At 34.3% G+C, this 22,453-nt stretch overlaps 1 protein-coding gene across 3 annotated transcripts in view; it reads left to right on the forward strand.

Moving 5' to 3' along the window:
- The window catches only part of URI1 (URI1 prefoldin like chaperone), a 61,538-nt gene that overhangs the window by 11,839 nt on the left and 27,246 nt on the right, over positions 1-22,453 (forward strand). Inside the window, exons 2-3 of one of the 3 annotated variants that reach the window (XM_042231921.2) lie at positions 9,674-9,708; positions 13,255-13,380. In XM_042231921.2, the coding sequence (XP_042087855.1) occupies positions 13,379-13,380 (2 nt within the window). In that variant the 5' untranslated portion in view covers positions 9,674-9,708; positions 13,255-13,378. Of the gene's footprint in view, positions 1-9,673; positions 9,709-13,254; positions 13,381-21,743; positions 21,881-22,453 lie in introns of all 3 variants that reach the window. The other 2 variants (XM_060398022.1, XM_004015132.5) reach the window with 2 other exon arrangements.

The following is a 22,453-nucleotide window of genomic DNA, read 5'->3' on the forward strand; positions in this document are numbered from 1 at the left end:
ACATGTTTTGAATGTTATTTTCATCATTAATTAGTTAAAATATTTTGTAATTCTTATTGAGATGTATTGACCTGGGAATTACTTAGAAAATGTTCCTTAGTTTCTAAACAGTGAGTATTTTGTACTTTTTTATTGTTTATGTCATACTTAATTCTGTTCTGATTAGAAACTTTAGACTTGCTGTATGGCCTGGTATATGATCTGTTTTTGGTTACTGTCCATTAATTATTTGGAAAGAATATGAATTTTGCAGTTTTGAGTTCCATAGTTCAAGTTGACTGAATGTGACGATTATTTGATATACTTGTAAATTTTTTTGGTTTGTTTGTTTTCTAGTTCTATCAGTTATGAAGAGATAAGGAGAATCTCCACTGTGGTTATAGATTTATCCTTTTCTCAGCCTTTGCTTTATACATTTTAAAGTTATATTATTTGGTGCATACAAATTTAAGACTCTTAATAGCTTCCTGATCAGGGGACATTTTTATCATTCTGAAGTATTTTATCTCTAGTGATATTTCTTGCCTTCAGGTATTTTTTATTGACTACGATACTGATATGGCTACATTAGGATATTTTACTTTTGTTTCTTTTCATGATAAATTTTTTCATCTTTTAATTTTAGTCTGTGTACAAAGTGTATAAGTCCGTTCTCTAACAGCATTTAGTTGTGATTTTAAGAATTCAGTCTGGACATCTTTCTCTTTTGTGTAGGATGTTTAGTCATCCTAAACTAAATACATCAGTAACTGGTGTATTTAGTTTCATTTTTTCACTTTTGTACTTGACTTTTTTATTTTTTACTTTAAAAATTATTGTAGAATATGTATAACAAAACTTGTCATTTAAATCATTTTAAGTGTACATTTCAGTGGCATTAAATACATTCACATTGTGGTTCTATCAACACCACCATCCAGCTCCAGGACTTCTTTTGCCTTGCAAAACTGATACTACGCATTAAGCAATAACACTCTGTTGTCCCTTTCCCCATCCCCTGGTAACTACCATTATCTGTCTCTATGAATTTAATTACTTTGGGTGTCTCATACAGGTGGAATCGTACAGTGTGTGTCCATTTGTACTGGCTTTTTTGGCTTAGACCCAGGCCTTCAAGGTTGAGCCATATTACAGCATAGGTCAGAATTTCCTTTTAAAGGCTGAATAACACTCCATTGCATGTATATTGTACATTTTGTTGTTTATTCGTCCATCTGTGGACATGGGTTGGTTTCACTTTTTGGCTGCTGTGAACAAGTGTACAAATATCTGTTTTGTGTCTTTGTTTTCAATTCCTTTGGGTATATACACAGAAGTGGAATTGCTAGATTATATGGTAATTCTGTGTTTCATTTTTGAGAAACCACTATACTATTTTCCAGTGGCTGTTCTGTTTTACATTCCCATCAACAGTGCACACAACTTGAAGTGTTCCAGTTTTTCTACATCCTTGCCAACACATCTCATTTTCTTACTCTTTAAAAAATTCTAGTGAGTCTAAGGCTCTTCCCAGGTGGCACTAGTGGTAAAGAGCCCACCTGCCAGTGCAGGAGATAGGAGAGACATGAATTTGATCCCTGGTTTGAGAAGACCCCCTGAATGAGGGCATGGCAACCCACTCCAGTATTGCCTGGAGAATCCCATGGACAGAGGAGCCTGAGGGCTGCAGTCCACAGGGTCACAGAGACTGCAGTGACTTAGCACACACAGTAGGGGTGAGGTTTCTCTATTTGATCCACTTTCCTGTTTTTTCCCCTCTGTGTTTTTTTATTTTTTGGTGCACCTTCCTTTGATTTAATCAGATATACCCTGTTTTCTCCCCTCTGGTAACTCGTTCAAAATACATTCTTTTTTGCTATAGTACCCTAGTACTCTTACTTTATGTAGATGTTGGCACTAAATGTATCATATATTTATACTGTGCTTTTTTACTGGAGAAATTATTCCTAGAGATTGCAATATATACTCATTTAACGCACTTCTTGCATTATTGCTTCCATTCATTTTAATTCTATGCATTTTAAACACCACAATACAGTATTTAATTGTTCTGTGATCAATACTGATTATCCTTACCTTGACACAGTTACCTGTACAGTTGCTTTTTATTCTTTCTGAATTTCTATTGCTCCAAATAGCTTCTTGTAGTAGTTCTTTTTGCCCATATAATGTGTCTTTATTGAGCTAGAATTGACATATACCATTGTGTAAAGTTTCAGGTGTACAGTGTGTTGTTTTCATACGTTTATATGTTACATGATGATTACAGCTTTAGCCTTAGCTAACTCCTCTGTCACGTCAGATAATTACCTGTAGTATTTCTTCCAGTAAAAATCTGCTGGTGCAGAATTTTTTGTGGGAAAATGTTTTTACTTTTCCTTCATGTTGGAGGATCTGTTTGCTCTGTACATAATTTATAAAATTTCAGTTTTTTTTTTTTACTGAGACTTTTAAGATTTTTATCCCATTTTTCCAGTTTCTAGCATTGTTTTCATTGAAGTTGTCTCTAGTTTTAACTCTTCTTACTGCTGCTTTGAAGGTACTGTATCTCCTCCCTGCTCTTTCTCTCCCATGCTGATTGTAAAATTTTTTTTGTGATTTTCATCAGTGGAACTATATTGTACTTCATATAATTTTTCTTTCTTAATTTCTCTTGCTTGAAATTCTTAGAGCTTCTTAAATCTGTTGGTTAATACCTTCCTTTTATATTTAGAAAATCTTGTAGAGGTTTGTTGTTCAGATCTGCTCTCTCTGTATATCTTCAATTACAGTGTTTCATATGTCTCTTATTGGTCTTTTCTATACTTTCCACTTTGTTTTTTAATCTCTGGGTTTTTATTATGGTATTTTTTTATCGACATGTCATCCAGTTCAAAATTCTGACTTTTTTGTTAATCTCCTGTTAACACCATTTATTGAATTCATTTTAGATGTTTCAGTTAAAGATTATCCTTTTGATTCTTTTCTTGTATAGGTACTAATTGTCTAAGGAAATATGCCCTCTTTTCATGTATTTCTTCAATCTTTTCCACTGTTTTCTTGAACATATTAATAATTATATTTTAATGTCTTAGTTGGTTAACTCGAATATGTAGATTGCTTATTTGGTTCTATTTTGTGTTGTTTTTCTTCTTTTTGAGGTTTGCTCATATGGTCCTATTTCTTGGTAATGTAGTTATTTTTAATTAAATGCTAGAAATGTAAATACTTGAAGTATTTACAATTAAATGCTAATTTAATTAATATTTTAGAGTCTTTACAATTATGATTACTCCTGAAGAGTATATCTTCCTCTGGAAAAGTTTGACCCTTTCTTCACTAGGTTGATAAACTAGGAGTTGGGATACCTCAGTTCAGGAATGGAGTGCAGGTTGGGTTTTGTTTTTTGTAAAATATCAGCTATCTTTGATTCTTTCTTGGCTTTCATCTGATTCTTTCTTGGCTTTTCTTCTGAAAACCTAGTTTGTTCACCAGACTTCTTCCCTTAAAGGCTCCTGAACTCTTAAGTTTTGTTTCATCAGTTCTCTGAGCTCTGCTTTTCAGACTTTCAGTTTTTTGGCTGTTTCAACTTCAGAAGTTCATACATGCCATGAGAGGAAAAGACAGCCATATGTTTAAGATCTCTCGTGTCTCTGATTTTGTTACTACAGCCTTCTCAGACTGCTTTAAACTTCTGCTCAGGACAAAGTATAATTCTCAGCCTCTTCACTGTGCTTTGAGTTGTCCAAGAAAAGAACATTAACTTAATTCTCCATAGTTATCTCCTGAATTTTAGTCTCTCTTGTTCCAACTGCTTGGGCAACTCCTAGGTGCCTTCTGAGAGATGATTTTGTGTTCATCTGGCTTTGCCAGTTTTCAGAGGATTGCTGGTTTGTTATACACACTCTTTGTCCCAACTTGGAGGTTAGTTACGTAGCTACTTGCAAGTGATTTAGTATTAATTTTGCTCTAGTCACTGTTAGTGTTTCTTTAAAATAAAAATGTACTTCTTTAATTGGTGCAAAGGCCTTTCAATTTGACTTCTTTTTTACTTGTCAAGATATTTTCCCCCCATCATTCTATTATTTCTGTTTCCCTGGTGGCTCAGATGGTCAAGAATCCACCTGCAATGTGGGAGACTTGGGTTCAATCCTGGGTTGGGAAGATCCTCTGGAGGAGGAAATGACAACCCACTCCAGTATTCTTGCCTGGAGAATTCCCTTGGATGGAGGAGCCTCGTGGGCTCCAGTCCATGGGGTTGCAAACAGCTACTATTTCTATTCTTTAATGAATTACTTGTTTTCTTGGAGATCTTCACAGGCATACTCTCATTTTAATCTATGTAGCTTACTTAACGAAGTTTTCTTAATCAATTATAAACCACAGAAATGCTTGGAAGAAAGTTTGGAAAGTGCTATAAAAAGTTAGAAGAACTCAGGGATAGGATTAGTGTGTGTGTGTGTGTGCGTGTGTGTGTGTGTGTGTGTGACTCTCTTGTACGTTTCTGTCGTTACTTTGTAGGGGAACTTTGTTAGATTTAGCTTGTGCAAATCCCTTTGTGGTCACCTTTTCCGGTCCAGAATCTGTAATCACCTCAGTCTCTCTGAGTCCAGAGTAAATTTGATTGGCTCAATTTGTGTGGATCCTCTCCATTTACACTGGCTCCAGATGGAGAAATGGGGTCCTCTGCCTGTTGCAGATGACAGGAGGGTGAGGTTTTAGAAAGTAAGGTGTGGGAATGGAGAAGAAATGATTGATATCTCTAATAAAACAATAGACAGGCAAGCTGCAATTGAGACAGCATTTCACATTCAGAAATACAGGTCACCATTTCATATCTGCAATTCAGAAGTCTTAAAAACTGAAAACAAAGTTATTCCTAAGTTTCTGCCATATTCATTTGTTGATGAAACTGATTTGAGTGAGGTATTTTATTCTACTTTGAATATTCATGTTTCCCTGAAAATGTCACTGTATTTGATACAGGGTGGTGTTCTACTACTGCAAGATATAAATTATGAAAAGTTCTAAATTGAGAAATATCTTTCCCTGAGATTTTTAGCTAAGTAATTGTAGATCTGTACTCCTTTAAAAGGACTTGTTGCACACTTACTATATCGCACATGAGAACATTGGTGAATAAAGGAGACCTGGCCTGTATCTCATTGACCTTTCATGTAGTACAATTAGAGTTTCCTGGATTTTGGAAAAAAACATGTGTTTTAACAGCAGGTTATAATTACTGTTAACTTTTGATAGTAGTTATATTATTTTCACTTTTAGCATATTTAAAAATAAATTTGTTTAAAATTTTTATACAGAAAGAGTTTATTACTGCTTATTGCTATTTCTTTGTTAGGAACCCGTAGTCATTTCTGACCTTCTTTGCAGAGAGGCTTATTTAGAAGACTTATACTATTTTACCAATTTTCTTTATGTGTACTTCTTATATACTTTGGTAATGGCATTTATACATCTATTAATTGACAGTATGTCCTTTAAGAAATTATTCTCAGCCATTTAAGTAATTGCCAAATAATTGTGCATGTCCACTATCTCTTGGATTTAGTCACCGTGGATAATTTTTTTCCTTTTTGACTGAGTAGCTTTAAAACCCAAAATTATATGATCTTTTTTGAAGACATAGTCTAGCAAGAGAAGCAAATCATGTAAATGTAGAAAGCACTGATTAGTGTAATCCTCAGATTGTTATTTTATACGTTAACCTGTACGGGGAGAATATGAAATTGCAGTGCAGTGAGAGAAGTTTTAGAAGTGAAGCATTTTTGAGAGAAATGTCATTTAAGACTTATGCAAACTTATCCTTTAGCCTTTCTGTTCTAGTCTGGTTTTAATGTGCTGTTCTTAACATGGAAAACTCATAGGTTGAGGCCCTCTTGTGGTCTGTTAACCAAAGCAAATAGCACAAATGGAACTAAGTAATGGAGATCTTAATACATGCTAAGTCATTCATTCCTTTCTTTATAATAATTTTTAAAAAGTGGCTTCTGAGGGAAAAAAGAGGAAAATATTCCTGTATTCTATATAGTTTACTGATTTTAAAATTTGCCAATTATTTTATAATTGAATGTGTATATATGTTAGCTGGACACTGACCTAAAGAAAAATAGGTTATTGGGTAGACTATCATTGTCATCTTGGGCATCTAACTTGATTAGTTGTAAGTGCCTTAAAAATATATAATAGGGTTGGACCACCACCCTCTCCCCCCAAAACACACACACACACATACACACACACACACACACACGTGTATGTGGGGTTTGGGAAATTTGTTGTTTATATTCATACTGAGTTGCTTGACTTGAGAGGGCCAGGAGTTGTATGAGGCATTGGAAGAAATAAAAATTTTTATTAGTGAGTTGGTCCAGTTAAGCTTATTTGCTTTTCCTAACATTATTGGCAAGGTCTTGTCAGTGTGTGTGGGTGGGTTTGTGGAGGAAGTGAAGAAGTAGCAGCATCAGTCAGTGTTTTAAGGAAAAGCAGATACAAAGCAGCTGCTTTTCCTTGTACCCGGTAAGATTTATGATGGTTGAGAACAGTCCAATACCGTGAGTATCAGCTTTGAGGTTAGATAGACCTGGCGTTAAAACAGATTTTGTCTCTTACCAGTTCTCGGGCAGTTTGTAATATCGAGGAAGTTACTCCATCTCTGAACTTAAGTTTCCTCTTTTTAAGAAGTGAAGACTCATCTTATTGAACTGTTTCATCATAAAAAGTCTTGGCATTTACCAGCGTTATTATTATTTCTTAGTTCAGTTCAGTCGCTCAGTCGTGTCCGACTCTTTGCCCTGTCCACCACCAGTTCCCAAAGCTTGCGCAAACTCATGGCTATTGAGTCGGTAAAGCCATCCAACCATCTCATCCTCTGTCCGTTTCCTCCTGCCTTCAGTCTTTCCCAGCATCAGGGTCTTTTCCAAGAAGTCCGTTCTTCGCATCAGGTGGCTTAACTATGGTAGCTTCAGCTTCAGCATCAATCCTTCCAGTGAATATTCAGGACTGATTTCCTTTAGGATTGACTGGTTGGATCTCCTTGCAGTCCAAGGGACTTCTTAGGAAAAGGGCAATTTTGAGTTATGAAGAAAGTGTACCAAAGGATTTTTTTTTTTTTTTAACAATTGGGCTATTGGTAAACACTCCTAATGGTAGATTGAATGTGTCTTAAAAAGTGGTGTAGTAATGAAATGTGTTTTGTTGTTTCACTGTGTTTTTCAAAAGTTGATTTTAGAACCAGTCTCACTATCTTATAGTCAGTTTATTTAATAATTAATCTAGTCCATTTCAGAAGAAATAAGTTTAGTTGGCATTACTTTTAACAGAAAAAAGAGACTGTAAAACCCCAGATGAATCATGATTTTCTCCTTTCCACAGATTTCCTTGGCAACTAAGTCATAAAAATTTACTAATATTTTCTTTTTGAATAAAAGGAGAAAACTAGAAAGATATGAGTATAAATACAGCTGCTTGGGTTCAAATGTTTGTTGGAATTAGGTGGGCTATAAATCATGTAAAATCATGTAAACAAAGATTTAACTGTAGACATATCATCAGAAGGCTATGGTATGTATTCATACCTGCCTCTTTCATGTTTTCCTTTATTTCTTGAGTTTCTAAAATATCTTCCCTACATTTGGAAAAGGTCTAACTGAAAACTCCTGTTCTAACCCCTGTATGTAACCAAGAAATACTTGTAGCGAAGAAAATATTTTGGTAGTGAAAATTTCTCTTGTTAATTGTGAAGTGGATTTTTGTTATTTTATCCTTTAATATCTGTTCTTGGGGGAAACTTATTTCAGGAAAGAAAAGGGATGGGGGAAAAATAGCTACAGCAAAATGGAGAGTTAAGATCATAAAGGGTGATGGCAAGAATACATGCCTTTCTACCAGGAACTTGTTTTTTAAACATAAAAAGCATATGTGGCAAATTTACATATTTACTAATTAAAAAGGCTTCCTGGAAACATTAAGTAGACTTATCTTCTGTAACCTTTAACACTGTCACTAATGGATATTGCATAGAAAATTTCATCGAAGGTCCTTTAAATAATGTAAATGATTATGAATATGTAACTAGTTAATATGCAGCCACGAAAGGATTATCATGTAGAGGTTAATGAACATTCTGCTCTTATGGTTTGCAGGGCTTTTCTTTTTGTGCTTTTGGCTCACTTCATGCTTGGAAACACATGCATTGGGATTGGAAAGGATCCTGGCTGTTTTGGGGTCCCTTCTTTTAATGGGGTTGTTAAATAAGAACTTTATAAAAAGGATTTCATGAAGATTTTTTTCTTTTTCAATTTACATTTAATTCTGTTTGTCTATTTTATAATTACTGTCGAATCAGAAACAGTGAAATGGATTGATGTAGCTTTAGCCTGGTTTTTGCAGATGTAAAGTCAGTACTCTATTATATGTTATCACTGTTATTAAGTGTTGCTCTGTGATTGATACTTATTGAGAGAGCTTTATTCTAAAACCGACTTTTTATGCTGAGTTAATGTGTAGTATGGTTGGATATCTGATTACAACATGTATTTTGGTACAGGATTGCTGCCTTAGTATTTAAAATGTCCTAAAGGAAGATATTTACTTCAGGAATTAAATGTTATAATAGAGGAATTTAGTGACAGCCCCCCCCCCCCCCCAAAAAAAAAGACTTGTGATTTTTAGATGAAACATGGTGCTTATATAAGATGCGGTATTGGTATTTAGAACAGTGAATGAGAACAGTGTTTCACACTGTAACAGTGCTGTCTTTTTCAGGTGGCATTATATTAAGCATAGTAATTTCATCCCTTAGTTTCTCTTTCTCTAAAATGGTGCTACCATATTTGAAATTACTGTTTAAAATTTTGTTATCAATGGTCAGTTTAAAAACATAATTAGTAATCTTTGAAAAGGTTTTTGTTTTTTAAGTTGCTATTCACATGTTCTCCCCCCCCCCCCCCACTGGTTAGTGTTCTTAATTTTTTGAGCATTTTAAGAATCTATTGAAATATCTTTAAGGAAAACAAGTAAGTTTTATGTTTGATTTCGTTGTTTTAGTATTATAAGCATAGCTTAAACTGACTATGAAGTGCTTAAAATTTTATCATAATTCACCAGGGGAACAAAATGGGCCGTTCAGAGCATCTCTTTATCCCAAGTATTTCTTCTTGAAATGTAGTAGAAAAATATCACTGTACTCATTTTTAATGCGTCAGAATAAAAATTACAGGTGAAAACATTTGAAGATATACTGACAAAATAAAATGCTTTCACTACTGTCATTTTTTTTAAACTGGTGAAATGTTTATGTTACACTGGTTTTTTGTTATTTATAACATTTGTGTATTCTGCAAAATGTGTAACATTGAAAACAGGCCTGCAGATTGTACAAAATACTAGTTATCTCATATCATATGTCACCTAATAGTTATGAAGTGGGTTTTGTACCTAAGTACGAATCGGAAAGCTGTAATTTGTTCTGCAGTTATCAGCCTGCATTAGAGAGGTATGATGAAGTGTGCTGCTTAAAACTAACGTTCGCATCTCTGTGCATTTGACAAATAAAAATGTATATCGAGGTGCTTTTAAATCTGTAAAGCCACTACTGTAGTTTTCTGATACAATGATTTTGTAGCTTTGTGCATTGTCCTGTTTTTTCATGAGTAGTTATCTGTTTTCATGACAGGTGGTCACTAACTGCCAAGAGAAAATCCAGCATTGGTGAGTGAAAGATCGTTTTATTACCTTTCTGAAATACTAATGGAATCACTTATTTGTATTTTAAAAAAGTACAGTTTTTGCATCCTATAATTGAATTCTTCTAGTAATCTCCATTTTGAAGCCTTTTGGTACTAATTTATATTGTCTTTAATTGTTTATTGAATTCTGTGTTCCCTGATTTCCTGAAGTTGCATCACCATTTGTGTTTATTTTAATATTTTAATTGCTTTCTTTTTCCCTTCCTTCGTTTCTTTTTTTAAAGTTAGAATAATACTGTTGTTATGAAGTTGAGACTGATGCATTTTTTAACTTGACTAATCAGCTTTATTTTGGGACTGTTTTTTGTATATGTAGTAGAATAATAATTAGAATCAATTGTTTTAAAATAATGATGGAAATATGTACAGATACATTTTCCAAAGTTTGAAAAATCTAATTAATTGGCTGCATCTCAGAGCTTGCTTTAGAGACCACGCTGTTTAGAATATATAGAGAAAGAAAGCATATCTATTTTAATGTGCTAATCTATAGTTAATAGGACAGTGCTTGGTAAATAACACATTTCTTGTGTCTTCTGAGGAAAATGCTCAATTTAATGGTGAATAAAATCTTATGAGTTGTCATGAGGTATAGCTGTTGATCTTACGGATATCAAATTACAATATATCCATGCTGTGTTTACGAAGATTTTACTGAGAGAACAACAGGAGCTGTCTTGATTATTGTCTGCAGGGTTATTGCAAAATCATGATAACTGCCCCTTTAGTGGTGAGATTAAACCTTTGGTTATACACCATCAAGCATATAATATTTTAAATTTATTTTAAGAGGCTTTTTCTTCATGCCTGAGAGATCTTCAAGGAAATAATTTATAGTTAGTGTATATCAAATGTTTTTTGGTTTAAATGCACATAGGCTGCAAGCAGTGGATAAGGGTAAAAATTGGTGCCATCTGTACACATCATCTTATTAAATTCTGACTTTTGGCTTGCAGAAATAATCTAAAACTAAATAATATCCATTTTATAAATAAAAATTCAGAGACTTCATTAATTTTCAATAAATGCAGAGTTGTAGCTGCATCCGTTGGTGGTTTAAGTCTGTCAGTATTTCCATAATGGACCATTTACTTTTCATTTTACATTCAGTCGAGGTTGAAACTTGAAATGTTAGTCAAAGAATTAATATTTTTCACCTGCTAATTTGGCAAAAGGGATCCATTTTACAGATAATTCCCAGGTGAAGTTTTACAGTGTGGACTTTATTGGATTTGGTAAAGAATTCAGGACATTAGGAAAAGGCTGATTCACTCAGAACAGATACTAATTTACACAATGTGTGAATGACACCTTGCTTCTGGTTTGTGTTTTAAGATTTCTTTCCCTTCTAGACTGTGAGTTCTTTAAGGCTAAGGGGACATGTTTTCTTCCTTTTATCTATAGCACCTCCTACTGTGTTTGGCATGATATAGGCACTTAATAAGTGTTTGAATAAATAAAGGCCAAATATTTGATTATTTTATGTATAACGTTTTTACAAGTACCGTATAGTTAGGTACAGCATTTTTAGAAGTACTATATAGCATTACCCAAGCCTGATGAACAGTGATTGACAGAAATGTGTCGTTTACATCAGAGCAGATTCATATGAGTCTGTCTCAGTTTCCAGATTTTCTGTAGCTCCAAACTACAGAGCTTAGCATATTTGCCTCCACATATCTTAAAGTAATATAGTACCTATCTACATGTTAAACAATTAAAATAACTTTTCCAGTTAATTTGCATTTTCCTCTGAATTATTTTTAATATGGCTCAGGAAACAGACTTTTATGTTTGTTTTTAATGAGGATCTGATATTGCTGGAATCCAAATGGCCAGTGAATTTACCAATTTATTACATTAAAAAACTGAAACCAAGTGTCTCCATTGCTCTGAAAGCCAGGAAATTGCTATTGGGGAGTGCTGTGGAATTCTTGTGATGTTTTTATTATCTTAATTCCAGAAACAATGATTGAGTTTCTACCATATGCCAGTATTATACTGCTGTTTGGAATTGAAAGACCCTGCTATGGAGAAATTCAGCAGTCCCCTGACCTTTTTGGCACTGGGGATCAGTTTCGTGGAAGACAGTTTTTCCATGCACTAGGGGTAGGAGGAATAGTTTTGGGATGATTCAAGTGCATTACATTTATTGTGTACTTTCTTTCTATTATTATTACATTAGTTCTACCACAGTTCATCAAGCAGTAGATCTTGGAGGTTAGGGACCCTTGGAAAAATTCATAGTTGGACACTAAACAGGGAAATTACAATAATTCTGTGCTAGTTGGTTAGAGATAGGAAGCAAAACAGAGACATTATTTTTAAGGATGTCTCATGCACTACTTTTAAAACCATGTTGCTTTTCACTAACCTTTGGTGTTATAGTCTAAAATACAATTCATGTAACGAAGTTCCCCTTCTTTCTGAGTACATACCAATATAATAAGGAGGAGCAAAATATGTGATTTTTTTGAATGTTGTCTTAGGCTAGTGATGTTTATGTTTGTTTGTGCAGTTTTAGAAAATTCTTAAAGGGAAGAGTAATGAATTAGAATATTACACTTCAAAGATAATCCTATTTTTTTAAAATGTAGGACACAAAATAAAAATATTTATAGAAAAGGAGTAAAAATCATCCAGAGCAATGAGATCTGCCCCCAGAAATCTCTTTGAGAAAATTAATTCAGATCCCAGAACTTTGTTTTACTTAAAGACATTTATAGTATTTGTTTAATTAATAACAGATAAACAGGAAATGTTTGAGCCTAATAGTTGAGAATTTGTGTAACGTTTCTAGAGCTAGTAGTGGTTTTCAATTTAGTGAAGATTTAAGAAAATTTTAGGTACATCTTTTTTCCTATGTAATTCTTTTTACTTAACTCAGGAAATAAGGCATTATAAAATCCATACACTATTTTCTCATTAAAATGTCAGAGTACTTCCTAGTGTTTGATCCACATGGGGCTGATAACTCTGTGTAGATTATTTGTAATTTTTTATCCTTTTAATTCTTACCTAAAGAGCATGGAGGGATTTGGAGGCACAGACCTATGTTGGAATTCTGTCATTTTCTAACTTTGTCACCTTGGGTGAATTATGAAGATTCTTAAGTTTTCTTCTTGTAAAGTGATTAACTTGAAGATCAAGTGTGAGATAATGTCTATAGACTATCCAGACTGGCCCTTATAAATGCAGTAACTCTGAAATCTTTTTTGAAAAGTTTTAAACTCATTGTTAGATGAAGAAAGAAGGAAAAATCAAAAACCCTCCAAAGCTTTGTAAATATTCCTGAATATTTTGTGTTCACACCCTTATCTTTTATCCTGATGGAGAAATGGTTTACTGAGTGATATTGTTAAGCTTTTATTGTGTTCAAAAAACTTTCATTATGAAGAGTTTCAAAGGGTGACGGAATTGTGTACTGAACCCACATGTATCCACCACTCTGCTTCAGTGATTGTCAACTCATGGTTTCATCTGAACTGTTTGTTTCCTTTTAAAACAGTGCATCCTACCCTCTTCCCCCATCTCTCAACTATTTTGGCGTGAATCTGAAGCAGATCATTCCATGTGGACATATTTTAGTATACATCTTAGAGACATAAAGGATTCCATATTAACTTTTTAAAATGTAAGTTAAAACATTTAAAATCATGACTACACCTGGCCATCACCAGGTGGTCAATACTGAAACGCATTGATTATATTCTTTGCAGCTGAAGATGGAGAAGCTCTATACAGTCAGCAAAAACAAGACCAGAAGCTGACTGTGGCTCAGATCATGAACTCCTTATTGCCAAATTCAGACTTAAATTGAAGAAAGTAGGGAAAACCACTAGACCATTCAGATATGACCTAAATCGAATCCCTTACAATTATACAGTGGAAGTGACAAATAGATTTAAGAGATTAGATTTGATAGACAACAGTGCCTGAAGAACTGTGGACTGAGGTTCGTGACATTGCACAGGAGGCGGTGATCAAGAACATCCCCAAGAAAAAGAAATGCTAAAAGACAAAATGGTTGCCTTGGGAGGCCTTACAAATAGCTAAGAAAAGAAGAGAAGTGAAAGGCAAAGGAGAAAAGGAGAGAGATACCCATCTGAATGCAGAGTTCCCAAGAATAGCAAGGAGAGATAAGAAAGCCTTCCTCAGTGATCAATGCAAATAAATAGAGGAAAACATTGGAATGAGAAAGACTAGAGATCTCTTCAAGAAAATTAGAGATACCAAGGGAACATTTTTCCAGTAGTCATGTATGGATGTGAGAGTTGGACTGTGAAGAAAGCTGAGCGCCGAAGAATTGATGCTTTGGAACTGTGATGTTGGAGAAGACTCTTGAGAGTCCCTTGGACTGCAAGGAGATCCAACCAGTCCATTCTGAAGGAGATCAACCCTGGGATTTCTTTGGAAGGAATGATGCTAAAGCTGAAACTCCAATACTTTGGCCACCTCATGCGAAGAGTTGACTCATTTGAAAAGACTCTTTTGCTGGGAATGATGGAAGGCAGGAGGAGAAGGGGATGACAGAGGATGAGATGGTTGGATGGCATCACTGACTTGAAGAACATGAGTTTGAGCAAGCTCCAGGAGTAGGTAATGGACAGGGAGGCCTGGCGTGCTGCAGCCTGTGGGGTTGCAAAGAGTCGAACATGACTGAATGACTGAACTGAACTGATATTTATATAGTTCGAACTTTAAGAGGTACAAAAGGGTATAAATGGTATGTAGTTTCCCTCTTCTCTTGAAACTCTCACTTCTCTTCTTGGTAAATAGCTGCTTATTTTTACCAGTTCCCTGCAAATCTTTGCAGAAATTACTTGCACAAGGGATGTATATTTGTATGTATATCTGCCTGTGTGCATGCATGCGTGCCTGTGTGTTCTTGTACGTGTATATTCTTCTGCATGTTTATATATGTTATACTCCCACTCTGATTAAAGTGCAGTCAAACTGTACACTGTTCATCACACTATATAATACTGTATTTTTGAGATGTTTTTAATCAGTAGTTACTTTTTGTTCCTATGAACTACATTGTGTGTCAGATGTCTAATTTTTAGAGTTACCAAATACTTTTTGGTATTATTTTTTAAAAAATAAATATTGACCACAGGACAGAGTATGACTTCTACAACTCAAAATACGTCCTTACTAAGCTATTGTATCCATTTTTTATTATTCTGTAATAAAAGTACTCCAAGTGTACTGACAACAACCATTTGCCTGTATAATGTTCTTTGGTTGTGCATATTGGACTGAACGTACCTCTGTTGTTTTTTGCTGATTTTGTTTGGGCTCACTTGGTGGTTGCAGCCCCAAAATGGCCTCACCTGCAAGTCTGGTGGCTAGTGTGTGATGCTTAGCTGGGCCTCACTTTCCATGTGCTCTTTTTATCTGGCTTACTTTATATGATGCTACAAGGACAGCAAGAATGGAAGCTGCCAAGTCACATTCTGTTGGTCAGAGGAACTCATAAAACTAGACCAGGTTCAGAGGGAGGGGAAATAGACTCCATTTATTGGTGAGTGGATTGACAACAGATTTATGGTCATTTTTAGTGCACTGTAGATGACTTCTGTTGAACATATTCCACATAAAAAAGTCTCATTACCTGTGTTGATTTGTGAGAATTAAATGAAATGTGGTATGTGATGCCTGGCACATAGAAATCATCTGTATCTTAGGCATTGTTTGTAATCATAAGTTATATGCATGTGAATTGTTAAAAAAAGTCTTGTTTACTGCCAATTATCTTAAGAGAGTTTTAAGTATTAAGTGAAGTTATCTATGAAATTACCTGAAGCAGACTTAAATGGAAACATTAAATAAGCTGTTTTATATTGCTAAGATGTTTAATTTTGGAAAAAAATAAATTTGGAGATAAAAATTCTGAAGCTTTTGAACTTTGAGAGGGAGATTGTAAAGCAGACATGACATTTGTTATTTTTCAAGAGAAGCTCGACCCCCAAAATACAGTTTTCAAAATTATTATCTTTTTTCTGATGTCATGTGTTAATACATGGTTTGGGATGTTAATAAGTAAGTTTTGAAATTCTTGTGTGTAATGTTTCAAAGCAAATTAAGATCCCCCCCCCCCAAAATATTCAAGTTGAATGTTTTAAGAATGATTTTTTAAGAAACAAAATTTGTATTAAATTTTTTATTCTGTATATAAAATGAAAACATTTATAAAAAGGTTGAAATGAGAAAAGAATAAAGGTATATTTTCTCATAATTCTGAGGAGAAGCTAAATTCTCTCCCTCTCTTGAAAACATTTTACTTTGTTTCAGCTTCTTAATTCTATATGTGTGTTTATGTCACAAATTTCAAATTATAAATGGGTAAGGCTTTTTTCTTTTCAAAGAGTTAATGATTTGTAAACTGTAATTGCAATTTGTTAGGAGTCCCCTGCCTAGCCTTTATGTTTTTTTCTTTTTTTTGGAAAAACCACACTAGTTTGATACTTAAAGCATTTTGGAAAATAAAAGGCAAAATTATATGTTATAGGGGAATTTTTTTCCTCCCAGAGAGTATTATAAAGTATTATAAAAAGAATCCCTAATGACATCTCATCATTTAGAACATAGTGTTTGATGATGTGTTTCCAGTGTCCATGTACTTTATTTGGTTCACAATTTCTCAGAATCAGCTTAAGTCCAGTGAGTATTTTGGTATATCTGATTGAGGCTACATTTCAATTTGATTTGGCTACCTCATGATTTTTCATCTTTGTGTTAACCATTTTAGGTTTGAAAACTATACTTCTTTGCATTCTGAGTTTTTTCATTTTCCATTCAGTTTTGCTTATTTTTTATACAATGAGAGCAGCCTACAATAAAACTTTGAAGCACAGCACTGTGTGAGGATGAAGGTTAAATATTGCAACAGTGGTGCTTGACTGAGAGGTGGCTCACTCGGGAGTTCACGACTGTCTGCAGCCCCATGGACTTTAGCCCACTAGGCTCCTCTGCCCGTGGGATTTTCCAGGCAAGGATACTGGAGTGGGTTTCCATTTCCTACTCCAGGGGATCTTCCTGACCTAGGGATCAAACCCGTGTCTCTTGCTTCTCCTGCATTGGCAGGCACATTCTTTACCACTAGGGCCACCTGGGAAGCCTTTGTTTTTGAGATACAGAAGTCTAAATTCTAATGTACTGAGACAAAAGGAGGTGTTGGTATCAGTGTGTGATTAAGGAAAATGTAAGCTGTAAAAAAAATTTGGCTTGTGTACAGTTTAATGTTTTTACTAATTTGTTTTGAACTCTTGACCACATTGGTGACAATTTTCCCATTAAAAAAAAATTTAAATTGAACTAGTTAAAAATAATTTTGAGAATTTTAAGTATTTGCTGGGTTCAAGGCCAGGATTGCTGTGTTTGTTTGTTTGTTTGTTTTTTTAAGTCATATAAGACCTCTTGAAACAAATAGTGACCTCAAGGGATTTATGAGTGGGCTTCTATTGAAATTGATGTAAAATACAGGGTCTTTTTATGAGGAAAGGATCTAGAGGTTTTATCAGTCTTTCATAGGTATCAGTAGCCATAAAGAGTTACGAGTCACTGTTCTAAGAAAACAACACACAACAGTTTACTTTTTTCTAAAATGCAATTTAGGAATAAAATAGAGAAAACAAGTTGAAATGACAAAACTTACAAATTATGTTAGACTAAGTAGAAACTGATGCACATATTCAAAGCTTAAGTCAGTTACAAATTTAACATATCTAAAGTCATCTTTTCTTATAAGTTCCTTCTTTTGATTTGTTATAGAAATATATATCAGTTGTAGAAAATTTAGAAAATAAAAATTACCTCTAAACTCATCACCTAAAGCAGTTGGGCACTTTGAGGGTGTTTCTTTCATACTTAGAGTAATGTATTTTTGTAACTTTTAAACTTTCTTTTGTTGAATTCATGTCTCATTTTATTCATAGAACAAAAGAAGGCTGATAAAGAAACAGGCACCTATGGTAAACTGACAGATCTCAAGTTACATGTGCATGGTTATTGGTATGGGGCACAAACAGATTCCCCTGTCCCACCTTTGCTGTGTATATTCATTGTACTCTCTTGTCTCATTGCTGAAAACTTAAATTGAATAAATCTAGTAGAATGTTAAGACTTCCCTGGTGGCTCAGCTGGTAAAGAATCTGCCTGTAATGCAGGAGACCTGGGTTCGAACTCTGGGTTGGGACGATCCCCTAAAGGAGGGCATGGCAACCCACTCCAGGATTCTTGCCTGGAGAATCCTCATGCACAGAGGAGCCTGGCAGGCTGCAGTCCATGGCGTTGCAGAGTCAGACACGACTGAGCGACTAAGCAGTAGCAGCCATACAGTGTTAGATGCATCTGTCTTTGTTTAGATAATTTTGTTTCATTAAACTTCTGAAAAATTACTAAGTTTTTACATTTAGGTTCATCTTTCTATTTCTAAAAATAAAGTTTTCTCGTGGACTCAAAATATAAAGAACATGGATTATTTTATCAACATCTTCTGATATGTCTCCTAGGTGTGAGTTGAGATAAAGGAATATGTGACCATATTGCCTGAATTTTATAGTAGATGTCATTTCTCTTACTAGTAATTTGTTTTGCCATGACCATTTAAAAAAATGCTGTTGATTTAGTACAGATACTTTTGAATGGTTAAAAGTGTATTTCCCATCAATTACAGAAGGCATAACCATGTAGATCCTTCTTTCAAGAATGTTTTTATTGCTTAATATAACCTTGATAATTTGTTTATGCTGTTTAAGAGGATACTTTTAAAAAACTCAGTCATTCCATTCTTTAGAAATGAGAAAAATTTCTCGCTTTACCATGCCTGAATTCAGTATTCCTCTGTTTTCTTAATTTTTGAGGTTAAAAACCCAGGCATCCATCAAGCCAGCAGATCTTGGAGAAGCATTGCAAAAAAAAAAAAAAATGGAAAAAAGACATGCTATATTTGAGTGATGATCCCTGCAGCATATGGCATAATGCTTGGTTGCAGAGCAGGCGCTCAATAAATGGTGAATTGAATTGAAACAAAGGTTTCTTGGATGCTTAATAGGACATTTCAGAGTGGGTATGATGGACTAAGAATCGTTTCTAAAGAAAATTGTATATATATTCAAAAATCTTTGGGTTTTATAATTTCTCAAATTAACAAACAAACAAAAAGAATTAACTCTATCCCAGGTCAACTTAGATATTAGCATTAATGTAAACCCCTTTCCTTCTTTTCCCTTTAAGCATCTCTTGATATTTTCTCCTTTTTTGTTTAGAATAGTAGGTAAAGAGAATGATAGGAGTTTTTTTTCTTTTTAAATGGGCTTAATGTCAATACTTTCTGCCTATTACAACTTCATACTTTAAAGAGAAAAATGAACAAATTTTGTTTCAGTGAATTGTTTTATTTTCTGTTTTTACTATTGAAAGCTGGAAATTGGAGTCTTTACTCAACTTGCCTCAAACATGGGATGTAGAACTTTTTACTTTTGCTTTACAGAGGTTTTCTTTTTTGCCATGCATTTAAGAAGAGGGTTAAAGAGTTCCTTTCATATTTCTCCCATCTCCTTTTTAATGTTCTGTTATGATAATCTTCAAACCTACAGAAAAATTGAAAGAATTATGTAGATGAAACTTGATCACATAGCTATCCATACCTCAACCCTTAGTCCCTTATTTTATGATGTGTTTCAAAGAAAATTGTGGACATCTGCATACTCCACCTGTAAATACTTGACTGTACATGTCATTTAGCTTGCTCTCTCATACTTTTACAGCCTTATGAAAGTAAGATATTTCTCATGAGATCTGTCCTGGTCTTCATCCTTAAGGTTAAGGCTAGTTTGCAGTTATGTCCTTTTTTGCTGCTGCTCTTTAATAAAAACCTTAGGTGTGTCTCAGAAGGCTTATAGCATATGATTAGCAAGATTTAGGAGAAGATTATGAAAGTTTCTTCTGTGCCATATAATAGTGCTTTAGTTCTTATTTTCTGTAAGTAACATTGCATGAGGATGTTTGGTGAAAATTAAGTCTTATTTATTGGGTAATTCTTTTAAATTAAGAATTGAAGGTTGAACCTAATCTGTAAGGATCAGATATGGTGAAACCAAACAAGGAAGTCTTATCTAGTAATGGAATAAATAAGTAGGCTTGAAAGATTTATCCTAACTACATAATGGGTTTTATTTTCATCTGAAAAAAAGTTATTTTAAGCAGTTGGCTTCTTTGACTACATATTTTACAGTCTCCAAAAATTTAGTTATCTGTTTCTCAGTGGTAAAATAGAAAAAAGTCTATTCAGATTTTGGTACAAAGATACTGTCCATAACACATTAGTTCTTAGAGTCATTTTGTGTTTTCTGCTGTATAGGCTTTGTGATCTTCTATGGGATTTTTTTTTAAGCCTGGAGTATTAGAGGAGGGACTGTTTGGAGATAACTTTTTGACCAAGCACTTGACCCTGAATATTTCCTTTAGTGTGAATTTCAGGGAGAGAGTTCCTTAAGCCATAATTTCTTCCAGTGGCGCTGCTTGACTCTACTTGCCTCCCTTCAAAAAGGATTTCTGCATGAGCTGTTTTTTAAATTATCTTTTCCTTTCTTTTTGTATTTTTAGAAAACAGTTAAAAATTTAGAAGTAACAACTCCGATCTTACTGTTCTCCAATATGGCCACAGTTTTTTTCTTCTAGAGAGAATTATTGATTTAGTTTAAAACTGAATATGCTTTGGAATACTGACATTGACCTCTTGTAGTGTCTTTGATTGAATCTTCTGTTCTTTTAATATATAAAAGAGGTGTTTTGTTAGAAACCTGCCCCCCTTTTCAGGTGTATTTACCAAAATAGTACATATTGAATGCTAACTTTAACATTAGCTTTTTAGCAATTAATAGGAACATTTAGGGCTTCCCTGACGGCTCAGTTGGTAAAGAATCTGCCTGCAGTGCAAGAGACCTGGATTTGATCCCTGGATGGGGAAGATCCCCTGGAGAAGGAAATGACCACCCACTTCAGTATTCTTGCCTGGGAAATCCCATGGACAGAGCAGCGTGGTGCAGTTGCAAAGAGTTGGATACAACTTAGCAACTAACATTAGTCATCTAAGCATTTGCCAAATTACTTATGTAAAACTGCTAGTATTTATAGATTTAGTGAGTTCACGGTATTCAGGCATTGTGTCATTTCAGTTCTTCCAAACTGTCCCATTTATTGCTCACAGCAGTCCTGTTTCTAGAAGCTTCCTGAATTGTTAGGTTTAGTTATACTGTCTTTAAGTAAGTTGTGCTATTTGTATCAAATTGAATGAATTTTACATAGTGAAATTATCTTAGTGGGTAATACAGTCTTTCTTTCAAATTTTAGAATTGGTGTTTTTGATACTTCATGAGAAAAGGGTCATTGAAGGCTCAATGTATTTAGGTGTTCAGTGCTGGGCAAGGTGTTAAACCATTTATATTTAGTCCTCTTTGAATCTGTGAGATAGGTATTATTTCAGTTTTTTACTATTGAAGATACCAAGTCTAGGATTAATTTGCTAAATGGTGGAGCGGGGATTGATCCTCTGGTCTGACTTCGAAGCCATGTTCTTTCTGGTATATAGGCCTGTTCCTGAAATTTCCTACCATTTTATTCATATAAAAATATCCAGAAAGATGACTTTTGCCTTAAATAAAAACATTTTATGTTTATTTATATACAGGGATTTGAGAGGAAAGTTTTTAAAAAACACTTGATTAAAAATGAAAAGGCGTGCTTGATAGAATACTGGTCAGAAGACCTAGATTAAGGTCATTGCTACCTCTCCTTAATAGTGTGGATCTAATTTCTCTTAAATGTATGGTTTTTTCCCATTTTTCTTCTGCTATCTGTTTTGTAAAGAGGAAAATATTGATGTGACATTTACTACAGGAATATTTTTACTATGAATTAAAATATGTGAAATTCCTTGATATTTTTAAGACTAAATAAGATGATTTTTATTAATTATGTTTGTTGCTTTAGGGGAGCTAAGGAGTAAACTGAAACCAATTCCATGAACAGTCATTTTTATCACCTGGAGAGTGATTATCTATACTGCAATTTATCCTAATTTTAATTTGATAATTTCTGCATGTTCTTTTAAATTACTTGCTGAATTGGTGAGTTTTTGTTTTTGTTATTTTTTTTTAAATTGAGAAAACCATCCCTCTGCTTTAAAAAATTTCAGTGCTCTGGTTTTGCTTGCAGCCTGCAGCCTAGCAGGGAACCCTTTGGAAACCACGTATCCACAGAAGGTTTGAGACAAGTTCAGTGTAGGGCTATTCAGTTCCAGCAGCTGTGAGAACTGAGTATGGTTCACAGTATGGGAGAAACATCACCATTTCTGCTCCTACAGATTTATATCTTTTGGTGATCTGAAATTAGTTTATCAGGTAGCTCTGTTTATATATAACATGGAATTGACTCCAAAGCCCAAAGGAAATACTTTTTATAGTACCTCTACCTAACTTCTTCTAGCTCCTGATTGATTCTCTCTGACCTCAATAACATTAGTATGAATAACTGAAGAGTTGATGACTCCAGATTTTTCAACCCAAAGTTTTCTGAGGAGGACAGACTGAAGCATCTGCTCAAGATTTTGTGTTGATGATTTCTGTTTCACGACCAGTGTTTATTCTTTTAAAAGCTTTTCTCAGCTCTCTTCTTCCTTCATCTTGAGCCCATTTCCCTCC

This window comes from Ovis aries, chromosome 14 (assembly GCF_016772045.2).
Source record: "Ovis aries strain OAR_USU_Benz2616 breed Rambouillet chromosome 14, ARS-UI_Ramb_v3.0, whole genome shotgun sequence".
Classification (NCBI taxonomy): Eukaryota; Metazoa; Chordata; class Mammalia; order Artiodactyla; family Bovidae; genus Ovis; species Ovis aries.